The 23,437-nt window shown below is 43.8% G+C and overlaps 2 protein-coding genes across 2 annotated transcripts in view; both read left to right on the forward strand.

Annotated features, from left to right (window-relative positions):
• Nucleotides 1-23,437, forward strand: part of LOC310984522 (PH domain leucine-rich repeat protein phosphatase 1-like) — a 146,197-nt gene that overhangs the window by 37,756 nt on the left and 85,004 nt on the right. The gene's annotated exons all lie outside the window — the stretch shown is intronic.
• The window catches only part of zc3h3 (zinc finger CCCH-type containing 3), a 74,677-nt gene continuing 51,980 nt past the window's right edge, over nt 741-23,437 (forward strand). The window contains exons 1-3 of the mRNA XM_083969744.1: nt 741-818; nt 2,232-3,579; nt 4,335-4,507. Of these exons, the coding sequence (XP_083825870.1) occupies nt 773-818; nt 2,232-3,579; nt 4,335-4,507 (1,567 nt within the window). The 5' untranslated portion in view covers nt 741-772. The remainder of the gene's footprint in view (nt 819-2,231; nt 3,580-4,334; nt 4,508-23,437) is intronic.

A 23,437-nucleotide genomic window follows, 5' to 3' on the forward strand; every position in this document is an offset into this window, starting at 1 on the left:
GGTCTTCCCGCCAAGAGTGGTACACTGTAACCTATTTTCATAGGCACACCAGCCTCGCTTTCAATAAAACACACACTCGCATTCCATAATTGCGATTAGTGAAATATATGAAAACAATAAAATACAATTTAAAAATGAGAGAAAAAAAATCCAAATTCTTCGACATATTTAAACTTAAAAAAAAGAAAGAAAAAGTAACGCAATAGTTACTTTCCCTGGTAACTAGTTACTATTATAGTGAAGTAGTGGAGTTACTAACTCAGTTACTTTTTGGGAGAAGTAGGCTAATTAGTAACTATAACTAATTACTTTTTAAAAGTAACGTTCCCAACACTGATCACTATCATTATTAATAAATATAGTACATTAAGAAGTATCACGGAAAAGACAATTGTTTGTTTTCTTTTTCTTTCTTTTTTATCTTTACTTGTTCCAGTCTATGTTCCAACCATGACCATGACTTTTCCCAAATAATAAACATACCAAAACACAATATTTTCTTATTCCATGGTCGGAAAAGGGCAGGGAGATATACATCTTACATAGCCTGCGCCTCACTGAATACCTACTTGTACTGAAATAATCTGTCAGTCGTTGACAATTAAAAAAGGAGAAGAATTATTATCGATAAACAAGTTTGTAATGAATTTCCACCCTGCGAGACAAGACTGAGGGCGCGATGATTGGACAGCAACTATGAGAAGCGTCATCCGGAAGCGCCGAGTTTCGTCTCGTCGCTGGTCGATGACGCAGAAGCTCGACTGTAAACAACATGGAGGAGAAAGAGGCGTTGAAGAGGCAAATTGAACTTCTTCAGAGTGAGTCTGCTTTTTGTGAATGTCGACAGTTGTGTGAACAGTGAGCGGGTTAAAGACAAGAAAACGCCGGTGGTGTTTCCGGTGGCTGCTACGGCCTGAGCTTTGTTAATATTTGAAAAAAAACGGGGAAAAAAACCGACCGGTAGCCGTCAGTTTTTTTTCTCCCCGTGTCAGAACAACCGTTACTCAAACGTTACTCATTTATCTAAAAATAAACACCTGTCTGCCCTTTATAATACAGGATATTAAACCAGTACTCGTATGTGTTGAGGAGCAGGGCGTTGGTTAATTATGCTAAGCTAAGCTAAGCTAAGCTACCAGTGACAGGCTCATACTTTATATAACCAACCAGCTGCTGGTTCAGCATGTGAGAGTAACTAATTACAGAGACATATATATATAGTGCATCGTGTTTTATCATATTTGCCCGAGGAGATGAGGCGTGACGTCTTTTAAATCACTTCTTAAAACCCACTTTTATTTTACAGACTTGCTTTTATGTGATGTCATCTTCTTTTTTTTAAATTAATCATCATCTTCTTATTGTTTTCCCTTCGTTTCATATCATAGGAAATCATTCCCGTACTCTTAACTTACCCCCTGAGTTAAGTCACTGTCACTGCCCCTCCACTATTGCCTCATTTTATCTCACAGTTTTATTTTAAAGACACTCTTAGTTTTACTTTTATGTCTTCTTCTATTTTAACTCTTTTATCCCATCTTTTCTCATCTTATCAGGGCTCCAGACTCCCCCTAAATGCAGGCAATTTGCCCCTTAAATTTAAGACAGTGCAAGTAAACTGTTCATCTACTGAATCTGTCATTACAGGTGGCAGGCCAATGTGTGTGGGGATCATAAATGAAAAGGAAATGTGAATATTTGCTTTTCAAGTCCATTTACAGTATGTGACCTTAATTTTTTTGTGTTCCTAGTAAAAAATGTTAGTCTGGAGCCCTGCTTATCGTATCTCATCTCATCTCATCTCATCTCTGTTTATCATATACACCCACCCCCTTTTTATTTATTTTATCTAATTAACTGCATCCTTCATTTTAATGTGAGTCCTTCTGGTCTCAATTTGTTTTTAGGGTTTTTCTTGTATTGCCTGTGTTGCTGTAATGTTTGGGCGGTCCATCTTCTATGGCTTGTGACATTTGTATGTGACTTGTCTTCTGTGGTCTTTATATGTTGCTTTTGTCAAGCACTTTGTAAACTTGTGTTTTTAAAGGTGCTATAAATTATTATTATTATCATATCATATCTGCTTGACTTTGATGTTGTTATATCTCACAAGTCTCATGCTGTGAGTGGTGATTACTACGATCAACCAATGAACATATTAAAATGATTTACATGTTCATGCTATTTATCAGTTTCCAAGTGATTGACACTCCCAATTTTTAAATTCACAGATCTCATCAACAAACACAAGAGAGTCCATGGAGATACACCGATTGAAAGAACTGAGCAAAGGCATCTCGAAGCTCCCGCAGTGGCCAGAGGACGAGGACGAGGCCGAGGCCACAGCACGTCTGCCATCCATCATGACAGCTCCGGAGGGAGGCCTTATGATCCTCAGACCCATGGAAGTTGGAGGAAAACGTACTCTCTGAGCAACAAGAACCCCCAAACCTCCTCTGGACATCACCCGGCTTCGACCTCCTCCTCCTCTGTGGATCACCCAAGTTCCCATCCTGTCTCTCAGAGCATCTCACTGCCCGGCCACAGCAGAGGAGAGGCGAGCCATGCTGCCGGATCTGTGGCTTTATCATCGGGGATTGTTCAACAGAAGAAAGAGGGACATGCAGGCAGCAGCGTCAGCAGGACAGGGGAAGATGCAATAAAGAAAACATCCACAGATGCTCTGAGCAAATCAGATAAAGGTGCAGCCGTGTCTCAGCATCAACATGGAAAAGGAAGCTCAAGCTCAGCAGCCACCAGCTCACAACATGAAACACAACACACACTGACTCCAGGAAAGACGACGGTCAGTAATGTCTCACAAGTGCCTTCTTCACCCAAGACCAATACCGCAACCCGTACTGTGACTGACGCAACCACATTACCACTCTCTGCTCAGTTCAAGGTAGCGAAACCACCCTCCCTCGGCCCCGCGTCAGCCCAACACAGCACATCGTATTTGAAAAAATCCAAGTTCACTTGGATAAAGAGCCAGAATGTGGGAGAAGTCGGGTCCAAACAAAGCAGCTCAACGTCTTTGCCCACAGAGAAACCTTCTGCTGTTTCCCCAGCGTCGGTCTCAAAGGCTGGAGTTTCCAGTGGAAGCGCCGCCCCTCTCACTGTCAGTAAACGAACCCCTGCAAAGAAGTTACCCCGAAAGCTCAGTCCGGGGACGTCTGCCCCAAAGACCTCCAAGTACAAGTGGGTGTCCTCCTCCACTGGAGCCCCCGCGAAGGCGTCTCGTAAACCGCCGTCACCCAGAGCCCTGACTGCGGCTCAGAGAGAGGCCACCAAAAAACTGAAAGCATCCTTTTCTCCTTCTGCTAAGATAAGAAAAGCAACCAGCCCCTCACCCAGCAGCCGCTACCGCTGGAAGGCCGGGGGGCCGAGCACATCTGGAGCCGCCACAGCTGGGGCAGCAGTGACACGCCGGAGATCTGCCTTCCACTGGACCGCGGAGAAAAGCAACAAAGGGGCGAGAGGAGGAGGAGGAGGAGTTTCCCCGTCTCTGCCACCCTGCTCCCCCGGCGGGTTCAAACTCCGCAGCAGGATGAAGATCATCAGGAAGTCTGCCAACAGGTAAATAACGGAAACATGATCCGGTTTATTTCTGCTTCTCCAAATATGTTTGTTTCATTCATTTAGTTTTTTAGTGTAACCATCTTTTCATTTCATTAATTGTTTATTTGACAAGGACAGTGCACATTAATGAACAATTTGTGACGCGCACATCACGTCATGTAAATATGCCGGATTTAGCTCAGAGCTAATTTCCATCCATAGTCCTCACATTTAAAGACGGACAGACATACCATACAAAAAGATAACAGTCGGAAGCTACCTGCGTAAGTATGAAAAAAACATAGCATAAGCAGCAGTTACAACAATAAGAAAACAGCTAGCAGCCTGCATAAATATAAGAGAGGACAGAGTACTAGCAGCATTTATATCAGTAAAAAATAAGAAATAATAAAACAGATAACAATGCCATGCAGCGCATTGCAAAAACAGAATATTAGCAGCAGATTCACAATAAAATTACAATACAGAATAAGATACGGTAAGAAATAAGGGCTACAGTAGTACAGTAATAAACTGCTAGTCAATATTTCATTCAGATTTGGTGAGACAGTAACCATTCTTTAAGCTGTTAGTGTTTTTTGAATGCATTAAAAGTAGGACTGTCTCTAATCGGGGTTGGGAGACTATTCCAACATGCCAGAAGGGGGCAGCAGATATATATTTATGTGTCCTTGTTCATGCACTGACGTTTATTTCTCTCGGCAACACTTTGATTAATAGTAACCTCCAGCGTCTCTGTGTTGTGTCCACAGTGGAGGAGGGTCAGAGAGGGGGGGCAGCCCGTCAGCACTGAGGTCCTCCCCGCGGGGCCGGATGCTCACCTCCACCAGGAGTCCCGCAGGAGTTCGGAGGACGCCCTCCAGGGAGCTCGTGTCTTTTGGGAGACACAAGTTGAGGCGACTCTCTCCCACTTCATCAAGGACAAGTGAGTAACATGTTCACCACAGCACAAGACCGTTGTTGTTTGTTTGGTTTGGTCCCATTCAGTTGCATTAGGAGCGTTTTTTTCTGCACATGCACTCGACATTGCCGACTCATTTGTGGAAAATAACATTATTAAGAGGTGAGGAGGCACTCCGGATACGCAAATACACATACTAAAGCATTGAAAAAGTGAGTTTTGCATAATATGTCCCCTTTAATATAAGTCTTAAATAGTTATATCTTCCGACAGCAATCACTTATATAGAGTGTCTGGTCCGAAACACGGGTCTGTCAGTCACTCTGCTCTGCTGTAAGCCGAGGAGAAAACTTTCCTTGTATCCTACAACCTTTATCCAATGAGGAGAGAGAACGGCATAAAGGAGCGGTCCTCTCTGTGTGTGCAGCCAAGGGATGCATGTGAATGTGGTGACGTAGGGACGAGGGCGGGGACTGCTAACTCCATCGGCTGACAAGAAGTTAGCCAAAACCACCGGATCGCTTACTTCTGCTTTAATATGAAATGCTAAAACTTTTTGGTTTATTTGCTTCATCTTTTTTTGATTTTCCTTCTCCCCTCCCCCCCTTAGAAGCTTGTGAATATCAGCACCCACACAGTCAGATAGCATAGCAGCTTAAGTTTCCAGACAGGCTCTAATCTAAATCTCACCCACTGTGTCATTAGTAAGAACTTCAGTCCACAGCCTGATGGTGGAGCTGTGACAACTTGTTTCACAGTTTGGGTAACTAACAACGCTCAGGAACCTGACATCCCCCCACACAGTCCTCATGCTCTGTTGCATCTACTCACGTTTCACTAAAGTGGCCTCATACGATTCTTTTGAATTTCCTCGGCTGCATTTTAGTCCAAAAAGTTGTAGAATTTAACTTTAGTTTGATCTCTGGGGTCACTCAAGTTCTTCCAAAGCTCAGTGAACCTGTTTCTCACATTCCCACTTTGTTCGTCTCTTCCTTAGAGACAAAAGGGAGACAAAGACTTATTGATTAATAGCGTCGTACTGTAGTGCTAATACCTAAGAGCTCCATCCAGTAAACTGGCCTCTATTTTCCATTTTATCTCACGGATCAGATTACTGTGACCTTAAATTTCCTTGCTAGAAATATTTCTGTGCAGCTTCTCTTTTCTTGTATCTATTCGTCTTCCTGTGATCACAGAGGACCTCACACACTGAGTTCTAACATTATGAAACACATCAAACTTCTAAAGGAGAAACTCTTGCGCTTTTCATTTTATCACTGCATCTTCTAGGAAACGTACACCTGATCCTCCATTTACTCTGTTTTTTTCTGTTCATTCAGTGTTTTTTTTAGTTGATTCGTGTTGCTTTTTATTCTGACTCCACACCTCCTCTCTCCAGTGTTTGTGGTATTTCTACACCAGCTGTGCTCAGGTGTGTCCTGACTGCTGTGGTCTCCAGTTTTCTGCAGTTAGAGGAAATCTGTATTTATGTTGTGTATTAATGCAGCAGGTGAGACAAGCTGAGGTTCTGGAGTGAGCTGAAACGGATAATTGCGTTTCACTATGAGAAAGCAAAGTTAACAGAATTTCTTAGTGACTTTACTCTTAATATTTTTTTGTTTTCAATGTCCTCTTGACTGTGTTTTCACCTGCGATCATTTCAAGTTCCTCAGTCAGTCTCAGTTTGGCTTCTGCATTGAATTGAATTTAATTTTATTCATGTGTCTTACACCAGTTAGGGTGCCCAGCCTATAAGGGCTTACAAGACATAGATTTCACACTAGTAGCCAGCAGACATAATCAGCAGAGTCTAAACAAAACCAAACCATCTACTGTACATTTCAAATAGAATTCACACAAATAATTCATTCTTTCTTAATTTCCAATCCATTTTTTAAATGAAAGTAGCTATAGTAAATACCTCTAAAACCACTCCAACCTAACCTCATCAATCATCAGTCTGGAACAACTCAGGCTTCACACTCTGCATTTTCCTGGCTTCATCATATAACGGACGATGAAACAAGAAATTAAGTTAATTCATCCTCAATCACATTTAGACTGCATACAGTACAGAGTCTGTATGTATGCTGCATGTTAAGTCAACAGTGTAAAACAACAGCACACTCACAGTAAACTCACTATTTTACATATTTTTTACTTTTGACAAAGTCTGCATGTCATTGGCCCGTCAGTCTGACAGCAGCTGTTCCAGCGGCCTCCAGTAGAGGGCAGCAGCTCACACGTGTGTCCTCCTTGTAGGGGCTTTGTGTTGCCGGCTGTCACTGGAGAGGCAAACACACGGGCTATAAGAGGAGGAGGGGGGGGGGGGGGGGGGGGGGGTTAATTGATTGCCCAATTCAGCCGTGATGGCGAACAAGTGCCGATAGCGGGTAATTTGCAGAGGTGGAGGCAGGCAGCAACACCGCTATCAAGCCCTGGCACCGCTCTCCCTCCAGTAGATAAAAAGGAGCTAATGCATAATTATCCTTTTGCAAATTGGATTGTTTTAACGAACTGTAGAATATAGGCCTAACCTGATGGAAAGCAATCATTGTTTTTACAGCCCCACCTCCTCACTCCCCCCCTCCTCTCTCCCCCCTCCTCCTCTTCCCTCCCTCCACTTGCCCCTCCAACCCCTCCGGTCATTGTGCGTGTACCCTACACGCCTCATGCCCATCTTGGTGTAATCTCCCATACTCAATGGAGTCAGAAGACATTAGAGAAGCCATCACTATTAACATTAGGCTTTATTCGTCCCCATGGTTTAGCGTCTATCGGTTTGCTTCTCTTTTTCTGGTTCTCTAACTTTTCTTGTGTCCTTTCTTGCACCTTCTGCAGCCTCTTCCTCCTCTTCATCATCTCCTCCCTGCTCTTTTCTGTTTTAATCTTGTCCGGGGAACCTGACCAGTCTATTCTACTGTAGGAACACACGCGTCTCTAATTAAAGATGTGGATACAGAATCGGAGACACGGGAGGAGAGGTGGAGCTGGGGGTGAGTGCAGAGGAAGATGGAGTGAGGAAAGCTGCTCGCAAGCCGTCTGTGCCTGTGATAAGAGCTGCTAATAAACAGCAAATTGAATTACTAATGATGGGAAGCACAGTCCCTATAGATGAGCCCGTTAAAAAGCAACCTTATGACCACTCACACACGCATGATAATACACTCGCAAACAATGTTTCTTAATTTCCCTCCTCAATGACCGGCTTTAGCCTCGGCTCTTCACGTTATGGGGCCGGGCGTTTTCCGAGGTGCTCGGTTTATCTGCGGTTTAATTTAAAGAGGGCATAAACCTAAGTAAGCAGTTAAAGCAGTAATGAATCAGGAGCTGTGTGTGTGTGTGTGTGTGTGTGTGTGTGTGTATGTATGTATATATCTATCTATATGTGTGTGTGTGTGTGCTTGCATGCACCGGAGACAGCCATGTAGCCCAGATAATCTAATAAAGCAGATAAATGTCAGGAGCGGACAGAACACAGGGAGGAAGAGTGCTGAGCCGAGCGGCTTCGGGCCCCATGTGACAGGCTCCCGGAGCCTTTTAGGTCTCTATCTCACTCCGCTTTCTTTTTCCTCCCTCACCATCTCCCATCCACTCTTCTTCTTTTTTTTTTTTTCTCTTTCCCTCTCCGGAGCTGTCTTCACCGCTCCGCTAATATTCCCTGTGACTTTATTTAAGCCCAGTGTTGTATATCACTGTGCAGACTGCAGAGGGTTTTTTTTTTTCTGTAGCGTCTCACTTCAGACCCAACTCTGGTATAAAGTCATGGAAACGAATGAAGCTGATTTTTCTGGGTTCATATTTTATTTAAAAAACAGAATGGATAATACATCTTTGTTTAAAACATGTTACTATTTAGTAATACATTATTATTTAATAATTAATTTAATAAATATCTTGGGCCAGTTGTGATTATTTCCACTATCGGTTGATTCTCTGATAAAGGTAAAAGTAAAGATAAGGGTACAAATGTCTTCACTTGGTTAATTTGAAACCCAAACATTTAGTTCAGTGCCTTTTTCTTGTCTTTGAACAGTGTACAATGGAATTACAGTGGAAGTCAGTGAGCAGAACTATAACCAGTAACAAAAACAGAGAAGGGAAAGCATTATGATCTGTAAAGATGAATAAAAACAAGCAAGAAATAGTATAAAAACTCAGTTATTAGTGCACATGATGGTGATGATCAGACTGACATGCAGCAGTTATGTGTTCTAGTGGCTCTTGGATAAAAACTTGCCAGGATGTTTTGAGGTGTGAGTTGTTTAATAACCTGCCAGTGCCTCTCGTCCCAGAGGGCGGCTGGGTGAAGAGGTGCTGACCTGAGTGAGACCGGGCTCTGATGTCGGTATCTCCCCGATGGAGACACCAGCTCCTGTGACTGTGTGTCAGTGATTTGTTGTTCCAGTTTCCAGGGTCTCTCTTTGAGGAGCTCTCCTGTCTGTTGGCAAACCACACGTGACCAGAGTTTCCCACTAGAGAGAGAGAGTCTGTGTGTGTGTACCTGGACATACAAAGCAGGGTCAGTTTACTATCAATCATCAGGAAAATCCTCATATCTGGTTGTTGTTACTTTGAGGCTGACCCCGCCCCATCGGAAAAGTTGGCAAGTTGCTCAAAACAGCGATATCGCAGCCGTGTAGAGAAAAAAAAAACTGACAGCGAGTGAGTGTCACGACTTCCTGTATGTGGCCCTTCAAATTAAAAGCCCTTCAACCTTTCACATGGTTCAGTCATATTGATTTTGACTTTTTTTTTGAATTTTGACAAGCCACGCGTTGTTGAACGTTGAAATGTTGAAATTTAGGTCGACTAATGACTTTTTGGTCGATAATGCTTGGTCGACTATTTGGGGGCAGCCCTAGTACAAATGTGAACAAAGTTTGTTGTCCTTTTTTTTCCAAATGAGAATCGATAAGAGAATCGATAAAGAACCAAATCGTTAAGCAGAATCGAAAATGGAATTGGAATCGTAAAAATCTTATCAATTCCCATCCCTACCCCCCTCCCTCCCCAAGTGCAGGGGTGTGGAAAACATTGCTCACCTCAGTTAACTCTCTATAGCTCAGTTTATATAAATCATAAAAATCCACTCACACACACCGGGGGTCATGTTGTTGACCTGCCTGTGTGTTGTCGTAGGACCGACTCTCTGACGGTGGCAGCGCTGCCACCTTTGCTCCCTCAGCATCAGCTTACCAACATTCAGCCCCCACACACACACCCTTCACCCTCCGACACCAAGGAGCCCATTACTTACTATACTACCACCAAAGACCCCCCCTCTCCCTCCTTACCGCCTCCTTCAGGGCTCCTGTTACGGCTCCTACAGCGATCCCATTTATTTCACTCATAAATCATACGTGTTGCTGCTCTGCATCCATCCAGGCCCCGTGTGCCCTCGCAGACATTTTCCACTTTCTCTCTGTGGATATGTACTGAATGTACACACTACTGTACAGACAGACATGTGCAAACACAGATGGGGGGGGGGCTACTATTAACAAACAGACTATGTTACTATGCAGTGTAATATTTAGAGAGGCTCACAACCATTTTCAAGTATCGGGTTCCTGGTGAAGTGGATCAGCACCGTGCACCGGTTTCTACCACACGACAGCAAACACATCTCCAGACTAATCTTATTTATTTCAGCCCTGTTGCAAAAATACAAACTAGTCTCATCTGTTTATTTAGTTTCATTCACCACCAGTTCAGACCAAGTTATCTTTTATTTTTAAAGCACCTTTCAAAAACTAAACAGTTACTCCTTACTTCATAACAACTAAAATATACAATGAATGCATCGCATACAACAGTCCTGTTATCATCCAGTTAAATCAACAATAGGTCTGTCACAGTTATTACACAATCACCTAACTGCAATCATTTTGCATAATCTTTAACAGCTGGATGAATCAAACATAAATATCACATTTCCGTCACTGTTTCCTCATCGTTTTCCACTGCTTGAGGTTTGACTGGTCCTCTTTTAATGACATCATCACATTGCGCCCCCTTCTTCTTCTGCTTTGGTTTAATGACACATGAGTGGAGCCACAAACTGTTAATTTCTAATATTCAACAACCGCATCTATTGACATTAGCATCATGGATTTAGTTGCAAATCCAATAAATGGCTCTTCTTCTTCATACAGTATGGTGTTTGTGTATTATTAAACTATAATTAAAAGTTTAAAGGGATACTTCACCCAAAATCGATAATTCACCAATTGTCAATGTCTACTCACCGTCATTGCCAAGGAAGGGTTCGGAGAACTTTCTGAGTTCCAGGGGGGGTCCGGCTGGCAACGGGTTTTCATATAATGGCGGCGGATAGAGTTCACTTTTGAAACATCCAAAACACACACTATGAAACATCCAGATACCTCCATACTGCTCGTCTGTACTGACCTGAAGCCGCCACATGAAAACGATGTTTGGAAAAAATGTATTTGATCTATTCTCTGTTTTTAGTCTTGTTGTAGCAGTAGCATCATGGATTTAGTTGCAAAGCCAATGAATGGCTCTTCTTCTTCATATGGTGTATGTGTTAAACTTTTAAAACTATTTCTATAATAGTGGCATAAAATGATCAGAAAAAGACAATTAAATCATTAATCACAATTATTTGTAAGGCGATCAATCATCAACTAAAATGTCACGATTCACTCTGTTCCTAATAAACTGTCCACTGAGCGTTCAGTACAGTATATTAACGTCTCTCGGTCTCGATTGCACCTCGGGTAACCAGACTCCTCGAGTCTTACCAGTCTCTTAGTAGGTTATCATTTCTACGCTTCGGCCTTTGAAACCCCACTCGTCAGTTTGTTAGTGCTGCCGGGTGAAAACCACGTATCTCCTTGTAGGACCGTGTTGTTTTTGGCTTAAACTCAGATGTATTTGATGTTGCTGAGTTACTTTATCTCCAATCGTGTCCTTTTTTAAGTTGATATACAGCCGTGTGTGGGTTTTTTGGTGCGTTGCAACATGTGCAACTCGACTCCTCCGCCTTCTGTCCTTTTCTGACTTCAGTCTGGCACCGACACACGTTTGTTTATTTTTGTTTGTTTATTTGCATCACTCTCTGGTTCACACTTGCTCCAGTTTCTCCCACTTTTCCTTCACACTGCGGCCACTTGTCCTGCAACTCTCCTCTCACTGACTCATGCTCCCACATTTACACACACGCACACACACACACTGGAGGACACTGACTGACTCACTGTCTGTTTGTTTGGACCTCGGAGCGCACAGTTAGTGTTGCTATGTGCATACTGGAGGTGTCACTCTATATTGTATGTGTTTGCATGCTGATCTTTCTCTGAACTTTTTATTGGTCGAATGATTTTAATAGTTTGTTGTGTGTACGTGCGTATATGTGTGTGTGTATATGTGTGTGTTTGTTGGGATGATTCTCCCATCAGCTGCTTTTCTACATACCGTTCTCTAAATGCCATTCCCCCAGTGCTCCCATAGTATTATCAGTTGGAAGACACACACACACATTTGCACCGTGTGGACCTTAACCTAATGCAAACACACATACACACACACACACATAGACACATAGACACACAGACACGCACACACACACACGGGGGGGCATTCTGCTCATTCCTCTCCACTTTCTCAGGCTCTCTGTGTCAAACAGGTGGACCTCTGTCTTCTCTTTCTGTCTCTATGTCTCTGACCACATCTCTTCCTTTCTCTTGATATCTGTCACCATGTGTCTCCTTCACACACACACACACACGCACGCACACACACGCACGCACGCACACACATAGCTGCGTCTCTGCACTGGTTCAGGTAGAGATCACTGTTACCACGTACGCACACAGAAACGGAGAGGTACAAGTGTATTTTTGTTTTGGTTTTTTCCGTGTATGTTTTAGCATTTAAGCCGACCCTCTGAATGCATTTATCTTTGTGCCTATATATAAACAGTATGGCGGCTATTCGGTTGCATGAATGATTCAGTTTCTCATGTGAGATGGGGTCTTGTGCAGGACATGCTCAGTATAGCTCTCCCACCACGGTGCACGGTAACATTTGGCATTTTGATTAACCTCGGGAACCCGGGGAGCCGAGCATGTCAGAGACCAGGCCCCCCGTACTACCTACAGTATGTCCACATGAGTAACTCCACCCCAGTTGTGTGTAGCGCTTCACCCTACCCACATACACACACACCCCCCTTCTCCTCCTCCTCCTCTTTTCTCAGACTCTCATCAAACTGTCAACTGGCCATAATTAAAGTTCTGACTCATTTGAGAGCAACATGCAGATGGAGCTCACGCACAGCAGCCAGCACTTGTAATGCTTTGCTAAACCCGGTCAAATGACCGAATGGGTGACGGCGAATGAGTTTCATGTTGCTCAACAGGTTTGAATTATCTTATTTAAAGTGATAGTTCAAATTCGCCTATTGCCATAATCCCTATCGTCGTAGGAGTAGGTTCATTACTTTTATTGTCGGTGCATGTTGTTTTTAGATCGGCGGGGCAGAGACGCGAGCTGCTCAGCTAACGCAACAGAGGCGCACGGTACTTTCGCCTTTCCCTCATCAAACTCATCAAATGCACAATCCAACAACTCCAAAACACTCTTGTGGACAAGTTGTGACCTGCACATTCACCACGCTATGAGATAATCATGTAAAATTACGAGACAGAGTTGTTTTCGAGGCAAATACGTAGCCGAAACTACATTTCAGACACAACTGCTGGGCGGAGTGATTTAAAAAACGCAAGTAGTTCCCAGTATTTGCTTACGTTATTATTTTATAGCGTTGCAAATGTGCACGTCATAACTTCTTCACAAGAGCATTTTGGAGTTGTTGGATTATGTATTTAATGGGTTTTGAGGGAAAGGTGAAAGTACTGATTCGTGAGCAGCTCACGTCTCTGCCCCGCCGATCTAAAAACGGCTTGCATCAACAATTAAAGGTAATGAATCTACCTCTAAAACTGCAGGGATTATGGCAATAGGCAAATTTGCCAAAATGTTGAACTATCCCTTTAAGAAATCTCAGCCTGAAGAGGTTCCTGCTATTTTTTTATCCATATAATTTTGATCTGTGTGTCTCTGACTGGTTTCTGTGCTGTGCGCTGTCACTAAGGAGTGTTTTTACGCCGTGTGTCTCCGAGGTGGGGGGTTGTGGTGGTGGTGGTGAGCGGCATGTGTTGAAATGTGTAATCAATACTATTGAGTCCTGAAACTTTAGCCTGAGATGACTGTGACTCCTTCCCAGTTAAGGAGGTAAATGTTTTCTTGGTATCCAGAGGAGTGGCCCATGTGCCAGGCTGTCTGAATAAATCAGAAACCTAACGGGACGCAGGCGGAGCCCCTGACTAATTATTTGAGAACACATGGCAGACGATGCAGGTGTCATTTATTGGTAAATGGTTTGGCAGCAGCACAAGATGTTTCCAACTTTAGCTGCTGGAGCAGGAATTCCCACCAGAGTCTAATATTCCTGTATTTAAAATTGAACTGGCACGATCACGCATGACGTTGTCTTTTGACCTCAAACTGAGGCGCATGATTTATTTCACTATTGTTTTTAATTAACTCTTTTATAGGACTTAACCAATGTTTTGCAAGTTCTGTTGTGGTGTATAAATGGAAAATTGTGCATCATTTTTGTTTGTTTCCAACAATGGAGCTGAGGTACAAACACCAAACCTTTTGGTCACAGTAGGATCATTTCAGTGTCAGTGCCTGTAGTTAAATGTATAATGCACATAATCCATATACACACCGTCTGACTTGTGGAGGTTGGAAGTTTAATAAGCTTAATTAATCATTCATTTCAATTTCACTTTGCCTTTACTTATTGTCTTAATTGTGGGAATTGTCTTGATTGTTCAAACTGTTTAAAATGTTTTATTTTTCTGTCTGAGGCTGTGTGGACGCCTCAGTTAGTGCAACTGCAGAAAAAGTTTACCTACACGTAACTGTCCACGTTCCACCCAGATGTTCACATCTGCATCCATTTTAAATTACAACAGAGATTTAAGTCTTTAAAGCAGAAGTAAGTGATATATTTGTGTTAATATAAGTCTTAAATAGTTATATCTTCCGACAGCAATCACTTACATAGAGTGTTTGGTCTGAAACACGGGTCTGTCAGTCACTCTGCTCTGCTCTGAGTCGAGGAGAAAACATTTATCGTATCCTACGGTTTTTATCCAATGAGGAGAGAGAACGGCATGCAGGGCTGTGTGTGCAGCCAAGGGACGCCGTGAATGTGGTGACGTAGGGACGAGGACTGTTATGGTGCGTTCAAGGAAACTCGTATTTTTCCGACCGTGAAGTGGTACCAGTTCGATCTGGTACGAGTTCACCGGTCGGAAGTTACGAGTGGCCGTTATAGTGACTTTCACCGGTAAAACAGGTCGGAAAAACACGAGTGGGTTGCCTGGAACGCTACAAAGTCGTAAGTTGTGACTTGAAGCTGTAATTTACGATTTCAAAAGCCTGCCTGGAACGCAGCATTAGCGAAAACGACCGGACCACTTACTTCTGCTTTAAGTTCCATTATTGTCAGAAGAGAAAACAGTGTAAGTGCAGCGTAGTTTGAGGAGAGTCTGTGCAGCATTTCCTACAACAGTAAAATGAATGTAAACTAATGTTTGCATGAAAGTTAGAAAAAAAATCAGAAGCTGAAACTGTGCAGCTCGATGTGCACAACGACAGTCAGTGGTCATGTACTGTATGTGTGTTCAGGATCTTTTTGAATAAACAAAATCCTACAAATGGCCAGACATGACTACAACATGTCTCTGTACTAAACTCAACAGTCTTGTACTAAAGACTCTAAAGTTTGTTCTTCTTTAATGTTATTGACGAGTGTGTGTGTGTGTGTGTGGCTCCACTGGGCTGTTGGTCTTGTTGTGTTACATAAAGCGTATATCTGTTCTGGTAACAGGGAGGAGAAAGTCAGAGGCCGTTGGGGGAGGGGGGGGGGGGGGGGCTCCATAAATCTTCACCTTTTGTCAGCTGGAGAGCATGCTGCTATAGCTGCCCAGCCCCTCACCCTGCTGTACCCCCGACCCCATGACAGTAACCCTATCCCCCCCAGCTCTCCTCCATATGTCTGCACACACTGACGTGTTACCATAATAATCACTGGGGGTTTGCCGTTTACGTGGGAAGACGAGCAAAGAGTCCAAGGAGCGCGCGGCATGTTAATTATGTCCCACACACACACACACACACACACACACACACTCACGGGCATGGACACATGGTGGAGCAGGGATTGTGTGACTGATAGTGGAGGGGGGCTACGTGTGGGGGGGGGTTGGTCATTCTGGTCAGACGGGGTTATCTGGGCACTGGGCACGGCTGCTGCCAGGGGAAATGTTTTATGACTAAAGGGTCGTGTTGTCGTGTTCAGGGAACTTTGTAGTGCACAAGTTAATCACATAATGCAGTCGTCTTCTTCTGGGAGTAGGGGGGTGTATCGGCAAGAATCTGGTGATCTGATACATAGCACGTCACAGGGGCAACGATACGATGTATTGTGATTTTTTTTTTTACCTTTTTTGGCTGTGCTAAGTTAGCCAACGCTGTCATGAGCCACAGACTTGAACTCTTGCGAGAGCTCATTGTTCTGTTGGAGCGGAGGAGTCAACTAGCAGTCAGAGTTTTACATGCAACACAAAAATGAACCGCTGCCATGAATGTTTGCATGTAAATTGTTAATGAAAAAAGTGCTTTTGCATATCGATGCAGTATTGCGAAAACAAAATATCATGATATTTGAGTGTATCGATATTTTCTTACACACTTACTTGTGAGCTGTGGATCCATCTGAAAGACTTCTTTAAATGGTTTCATTTTAGCTTTAAAGGGATAGTTCAACATTTTGGCAAATTGGCCCATTACCATAATCCCTATAGTCATAGCAGTAGGTTCGTTACCTTTATTTGTTGGTGCAAGCTATTTTTAGAACGGCGGAGCAGAGCCGCGAGCTGCTCAGAGCTACGCTTGGTTTCCCTGGTTCCGTTATTATCTCATAGCATGGTGAATGTGCAGGTCACAACTTGTCCACGAAAGCGTTTTGGAGTTGGATTGTGTATTTGATCCCTTTGATGAGGGAAACCAAGAAATCCCATGAGCCTCCGTAGCTTAGCTCTGAGCAGCTCGCGGCTCTGCTCCGCCATTCTAAAAATAGCTTGCACTGACAATTAAAGGTAACAAACCTACTGCTAAGACTATAGGGATTATGGCAATGGGCCAATTTGCCAAAATGTTGAACTATCCCTTTTAAGTGGACAAAAGATCAGATATGTAAAAATGTCTGCAAGATGCCTCAGCTTTTCACTCAGGATTTCAGTCATCACAATTGTTTGGCCAAATACCCCATTATCAATAATGTGCTGATAGTTTTGCAATGGGATTTCCAAAAGGCATGTACCTTGGGGAATCATCAACAGTGCTGTAGCTCAGTACCATTAGAGTGCTTTGGATGTGGCAATAAAGAAAAAAGTGTTTTTACTGTAAAATCCATCTGAGAGTGAGAAAACAGTGACAGATGATATGACGATTATGCAGTGTTGAAATCTTGGGGAGAACGGTTTCGGTTTCATGTTCTGTTGTCATTGAGGTGTTGGTAAAGGTCATTTCCTGCTGTCTGTTATTGAAGGGAGTCATTTTATAATAAATTTTTAGATAGTTTTTTCCCACTGTCACGACTGAAATAACATCTCAGGTGTGACGCTGATAAACAGTTCGTCTGTCCCTGTAGACGTCACACTGACTCACATGTACAACGAGCATGTTCAACACTTTCCTTCATCTTCTCTCTGCACTCTCCTCTGGTATCATTCTGTAATTGCCCCACAGCTCCCCTCCCCTCCACTCTGTTCCTCTGCTTCCTCCCCGTCCAGAGAAAATTAGCCGTATTCCCCTAATTGATGGCTTGGCTGCGAGTCTCTGTAGGTTGTTGGAGCCAAGTCAGTCAAGGGAGAATGGAGGAGAGGGGCAGGCGAGGGGGGGGCAAGACCCATATTCCTGTAATGTTCGTGAAGTTTTGTGTGGTCATGTGACCTGATCATCCTTTATCCCTCGCTACTTTTACGTTTTACGATCCAAAAGCTCTTATCGTTTTTAATCTCTTGTCTTTCTGTCCGTCTTCGTCTTTCTGTTCCACTTTCCATCTTCTGCCCCCCCCACTCCCCCCCACCACCCCTCCCGTCCTGCCTGCCTGTACTCGTCCTGGCTCTCCATCCAAACCCGTGGAGCCAAGCCTCGGGGTCGACGACCTAAACTGAAGAGAAACCCGACCTCTTATCATCTTGACGTATTCATTTTTTTTTTTCCTTCTTTTTTTTTCTCAGCCTTTCCAACTTTCCATTTCAGTCATACCGGCCTGGTCATCCGAACCCCCCCAAGTCTATTCTGGTCTTGTAGAGTTATTCAGTGACCCCCTACTATCTCCCCCAGCGCTCCCTATACTCCCTACTACTCCTTTCCCATCCATCTAAGTACCTCTTTTCCTCTCTCGGTCCCCTCTCCGCCTCCCTCTCTCCCTCTCAATCTCTCTCTCCCCCTGCGTCTCACCCCCTCCCATGGGGAAAGTTAAGTTCTGTCCGGTCTCCGGGGGCCTTCGGGTATTTGACTGTGTGCCTCCAGCTACGATTGGCATGTAAACCTCTTAAGCTCAGTGCCCTGACTTTCCCTCACATCCTTGACCTCGCTGGCCGCTGTCACAGGGTTAACTTCCTAAGCCCACCGTGACCTCCCTACAGGTGTCCCCCCCCCCCCCCCCCTCAAATGCAGTCATTAGGAATAATGTTGTCTGGGCTGGGAACAAATGTGGAGCAGATTCCTGAGCAGAGACATCATGGACAGGTGTAAAACACTTTCTCCTCTTCGCCTTCTTACCACAGTCCTTGTTTGAGTCCCACACGTCTCTAGAGATGCACCGGTCTAACTTTTCCATTCCCAATGCCGATGCAGAGACCGGGCTCAGCGTATCGGCCAATACCGATCCAATACCACTGTTTAATTAATAAATTGTACATCTTTGTGGAAGGCATCAGGCTTGACTTTAACATTATTTTTCTAACTTTGTAAAACATAGTTGCTCTGTGTTTGTTCTCTACCGTCACGCTGTCTCACAAACGTAGAATCGAATAGATTGGCTTCATGGATCGGCCCCATTATCCGATTTCCGATCTAGCTATTGAGTTAATATCTGGGCCGATACCTGATCTTTATATCAGATCGGTGAATCGCTAGTCCTGTGGTCAAATATGCTGAGGAGAACCGTCGGGAAGTGTTGATGTAAAACTGAATTTATTTTTACAGAAGAGTTGTGAAGAAAAACAACAGAACCAGAGCCGTTAAACATCAATATGTCCGTCAGAAAGTTCACATATTCACACGCTTTAAAGGAATAGTTCACCAAAAAATGCTGGTGAATACTCCGGAGTAGATTTTTATTCCTCAAAGTGCATCTGGAATTTGCCCTGCCCTGGAATTTGCGACGTGCGTTTTGTCCTATTGTATTTACCCAAAGACCTATTTATGATCTGTGTGCACAATTTTTCTGCACAATAAAGGATAATTCCCCATGTTTAGGGTGTTTTGGGCCCAAATAAAGTAATTTAGATTTAGATGGACTGTTGAGTTTTTGCAAAAACTTTAATAATGAAAAATAAAGTGAATGTATCCTTTCCATCTCACATTTCATTCATCTTTTCTACCTCTTCCTCAATCACACTTACCTTCCCCTCCACTCCTCCTCCTCCCATCACCACGCCACCCTCACCCTCAGTGTTTTCGTGCGTCCCCCCTCCTCCTCCTCCTCCTCCGTCTCCCCCGGTTGCGCCTGGCCCTCAGAAGTGTTTTGGTATTTAATAATGGATGATTGTCTGTGTTTGTCAGTCGGCACGCTGTTGTTAAAGGGTTTTAAGATAACTGCTAATTCCAGCAGGGCCGTATTGATTAGCCGCGCTGGGTGCGGATTGTTTTATAGCCCCAGAAGAATGCTGCCCCCCTCGTCATCCCCCTCCCTCCCTCCATCCCCCCCTCCATCATCCCCTTCCCATGCTCCCTCAGTACCCTCTCCCTTCGTCAAGGGTCTCTCTCTCTCTCTGCCTCTGGTTGAATAATTAATGCTTAACCTATTTAATTAGTGAGATTTGCTCTGAACAGAAGTAGAGTAATTGAGTCCTCAACTCTGTGTGTGGTTGGGGGGCGGAGGGGGGGAGAGTGTGTGTTTGTGTGTGTGTCCGTCGCACTTCCTCCTGCGCTCCCGACGTAAAAACAGCCTGTATGATTTACAGTAGCTGATCCCTGGACGTGACAGTCAGTGAGCTGGCATCGGTGGCACCGCCTGGCATTACGTAACCACCTCGGTATGGCAAAGCAACTCCGGCCCGGGAAGCTGTGGTTGTTTTGAGCCGGTGGCGATGCCAGCGGGGCACCGGGGGTCGGCAGCGGCGGGGGGGGGGGGGGGGGGGGTGGAGAGCTCAGACTGTGAGTGTGGTGGTTGTTGTGTGATATTAATAACACAGCACTAACAGGCCCGAACAATGAGGAGGGATTTGTTGATGATCTTTGCTGTTGTAAGTGAGGCTCAGCTCTTAAACCCGGCCTTCTGGTTGGATAAACGGCGCTTCATTGTGACATAAGCCTTCACAGCTCATAAGCTGGAAACATGGCATTTTTGAATTATTTTGTAAAAGTATTCATTTTTTGATGTTCACTTCTTTAAAAAAAAAAAGAAAGAAAAGAAATTCCCCGGCTCTCAGCAGCGCTAAAAGTAAAAGTGAACATGAGTAACTTTAATAATTTGATGATGTCCCGATGATTAGTTGCCGTGTTCCTAATTTAAAGCCTGGCAGGTGGTTGGTTATCAGCCGTGGTCGCAGTCTGCTGGCAGCCACACAGGTTTGACTCGGGTCCCACGTTGGCCGGCGGCGAGGAGAGGACGGCCCCGATTGGCCCCGAGAAGGAAGACCGCCAGTCTCCTTTCCACCACGTCGTCTTGGCCCGCTGTGACTTGGCAACGAGTTTCTAGAATCGGGGGTCAGTACTATTTATACTCACCTGTGAGTGGGTCAGGGTGTACAGCCAGATTTGGGACACGTGCACAGACACACACTCATGCACACTCACTTAATACACACTCACACACACTGTGAACCAGCAGGTCGGATCCAACTGCTGCACTGCTGCCAGTGGGCTGCAGAGGGGGCTGTGCACATGTTTTACTGCTGCATCAGCAACCTGAGCAACTGGTGAACTGGTAAATAAACTAGGAGATAATGTGCTGTGTACTACTGAAGACAGAAAAACAAAAAAATAAACAGTATTAAAGCACACCAGGGCTCCACCTGCACCTAAATGGAGGCATTTTGCCCCTAAAATTTGAGACGGTGCAAGTAAAATTTTCATCTACTTGCGCATGTGCAACCAATAAATGAGCCTTTTTTTGTCTTTACTTTTTCTAACACTGGTGAAACATGGAGCAGGCAATTCAAAGAATCTCAACTCTGTCATTACAGGTGTCAGGCCAATTTGCTTTGCAAGTCGATTTACGCCCCTAAATTTTCAGTTTTTCCTGCACGTAATAGGTTATCAGAAGGTTTGGAATAACAGAGCATCACTAAAACAGATTATTTTAATAATGAAACAAACAGAGCATGTATCAGGGGTCCTGCTTCAAATGCTTTGCTGTGTGGCCCCCTCCAACTTCCTGCCGCTATCACATTAAAGACTTAAAAAATACTCAACGAAACATGTGCAGATTTATCATACGTATCATGGAAGCTTGATAGAATTACATATATAACTGAGAAGTCATAGATGAAAAGATGCCACATACTCAAAGATGACTCAGTGTTTTTATATTTCTGTACCTCAGTCAGACTGGTGCGTTCACTGAACCTGGGATATTGAGCTGCATTAAACAACAGATGGAACAGATACCTGCGTCTGTATCTGTGACCAGGATTCTCACTTGTCGTCTTAAACAAATAAATTTTCCCTGTTATGACATATGCAACACCAGATTCTTAAAGAGTTTTATTTCCATTTCTGAGGTATAAAAAGTGAAAGTGTCTTGTCTTCCTCCTCCCGGGTGGGCCTCTACACTGTGGAGGAGAGCAGAGAGTGACTGTGAGAGAGAGTACAGTATTGATCTGGGGCAGTTCATTTTCTGCTGTCCCTGGTGAGTTGCTCTGGGGGAAATGGCTAGTTTGTCTCCTGTCATTGTAGCTTCAGAGTTAAAGAGGAGTAAAAGGAAGAAAAAAAGGAGGGGGTTGGGGTTGGTGGTGGTGGGGGTGAGGGGGGAGAAAGCCACTTGTCTAACAAGAGCTTCATGAGCACAAAGACTTCCTCAGCCACAGAGAAACATCTGGATCAAACCGCGGCCTGAATGTCACACGTTTGTGATGTACGGTCCCCCAGATACACGCGTGTGTGTTTGCACATGCGCTGGCGTTTGTGTATCTACATGTGGAGCTAATATTGTGTGGGGTTTCCTGAAGAAGGCAATATTGATCACTTGCCGTTTACTGTCCCCTGCTCCCTCGTGAATTGCTCTGTGGGAAGTGGTTAATTTGTCTCCTGTCCAGGGGGCTTCTGTGTGTAAGAGTGTGTGTGTGTGTGTGTGTGTGTGTGTGCCTGTAGTATGTGGTTAATTTGTGTCCTGTCTGTGGGGGGCTTAGCCGTTAAATACCTCACTCTGTCTCTGTGGCGACACACACTGATATCATTGATCGTCTCGTTCGATGACAGTAATGCAGGACTGATCGGCAAACAGCAGCCGTTAACAATCTGAACTCTAATGTTAACGCAGGAAATGAAAAGCGGTGCAAGTTAAGAAACCACGCCTTCATGTTTGTCTTTATTTTTATACGTTGTAAGATCAATCATGGTCGATGATTTTTTCTTTTTTCTTCCCTTGTTAACCATGGGACACTATACATCCATAATAACAAAGTAATAGCAATTGTAAACATGGACAAATAAAATAATAATACAATACAATAATATAATAAATACACAAATATATTTTAGATCATTGTTATTACAAAATCCCACATGAACACAATACAGAGAGAACGAGAGAGAGAGCATGTTTATTAGAACTAACACAGGCAAAGTCAAATAATTAAAGGTCCAGTGTGTAATAATATACTACCCTTGAATATATTTGTATAAGTGTATAATCACTATAAAATAAAAATTGTTTGGTTTTCGTAGCCTTATAATTATTCTTTTATATATACATATAGCAAGGGTCTTGCTTTAGGGAGTCTCGCCGTCTTGCGCCGCCATGTTTGTACGGCAGCCCGAACGGAAAATCCAACCAGCCATGTGAGCACATTTTTCAAGTTTCGCGTTCATAAAATAAAGAACGAAGAAGAAGGCGGAAGGAAAGACGAAGGAGTTACTTTGCCTACGGGAGACGTGAGCGAGTGAGTGCTGTAAACTAGAATCTGAACGCTAGATGTCACGGTTTAATTCCATTTTACACACTGGGCCTTTAAAGGATGACGTCAAAATAAAAGAAAAAATTGTGAATTATTTAGTTAGTCATATTTGTCGGCCTTTTTTTTCAAAACCTAATGACTTAAAGTGTTTGAGAGAAGAAGGTGGAGTTATAAGAGATGTAACAACGTTGATGCACAAGGTCTCGTGTCTCGTCTTCTCTCCATCGGGCTTGTTACTTCCAAAAAGATGCTTTGACTGAACTCAAAGTCCAGGTTGTCAAGTGAAAACGTAAACCGCATACCTCTGTCCTGTTTCTGTCTCTTGTTCTTGTTCTGAAACCTTAGAGCACTTTCCCTGCTAACACCTCCTGTTTACAGCAGCCGTCCTTCGCCCTCATGCCTGCATGTGATACTTTATAACATATCTGCTCTCTTACAGTTTAGCTTGTGCGCTGCAGGTTCACGACCTCTGGTCTATTTCGGAGAGGATTAA

Source organism: Trachurus trachurus (assembly GCF_905171665.1).
Source record: "Trachurus trachurus genome assembly, chromosome: 4".
NCBI lineage: Eukaryota > Metazoa > Chordata > Actinopteri > Carangiformes > Carangidae > Trachurus > Trachurus trachurus.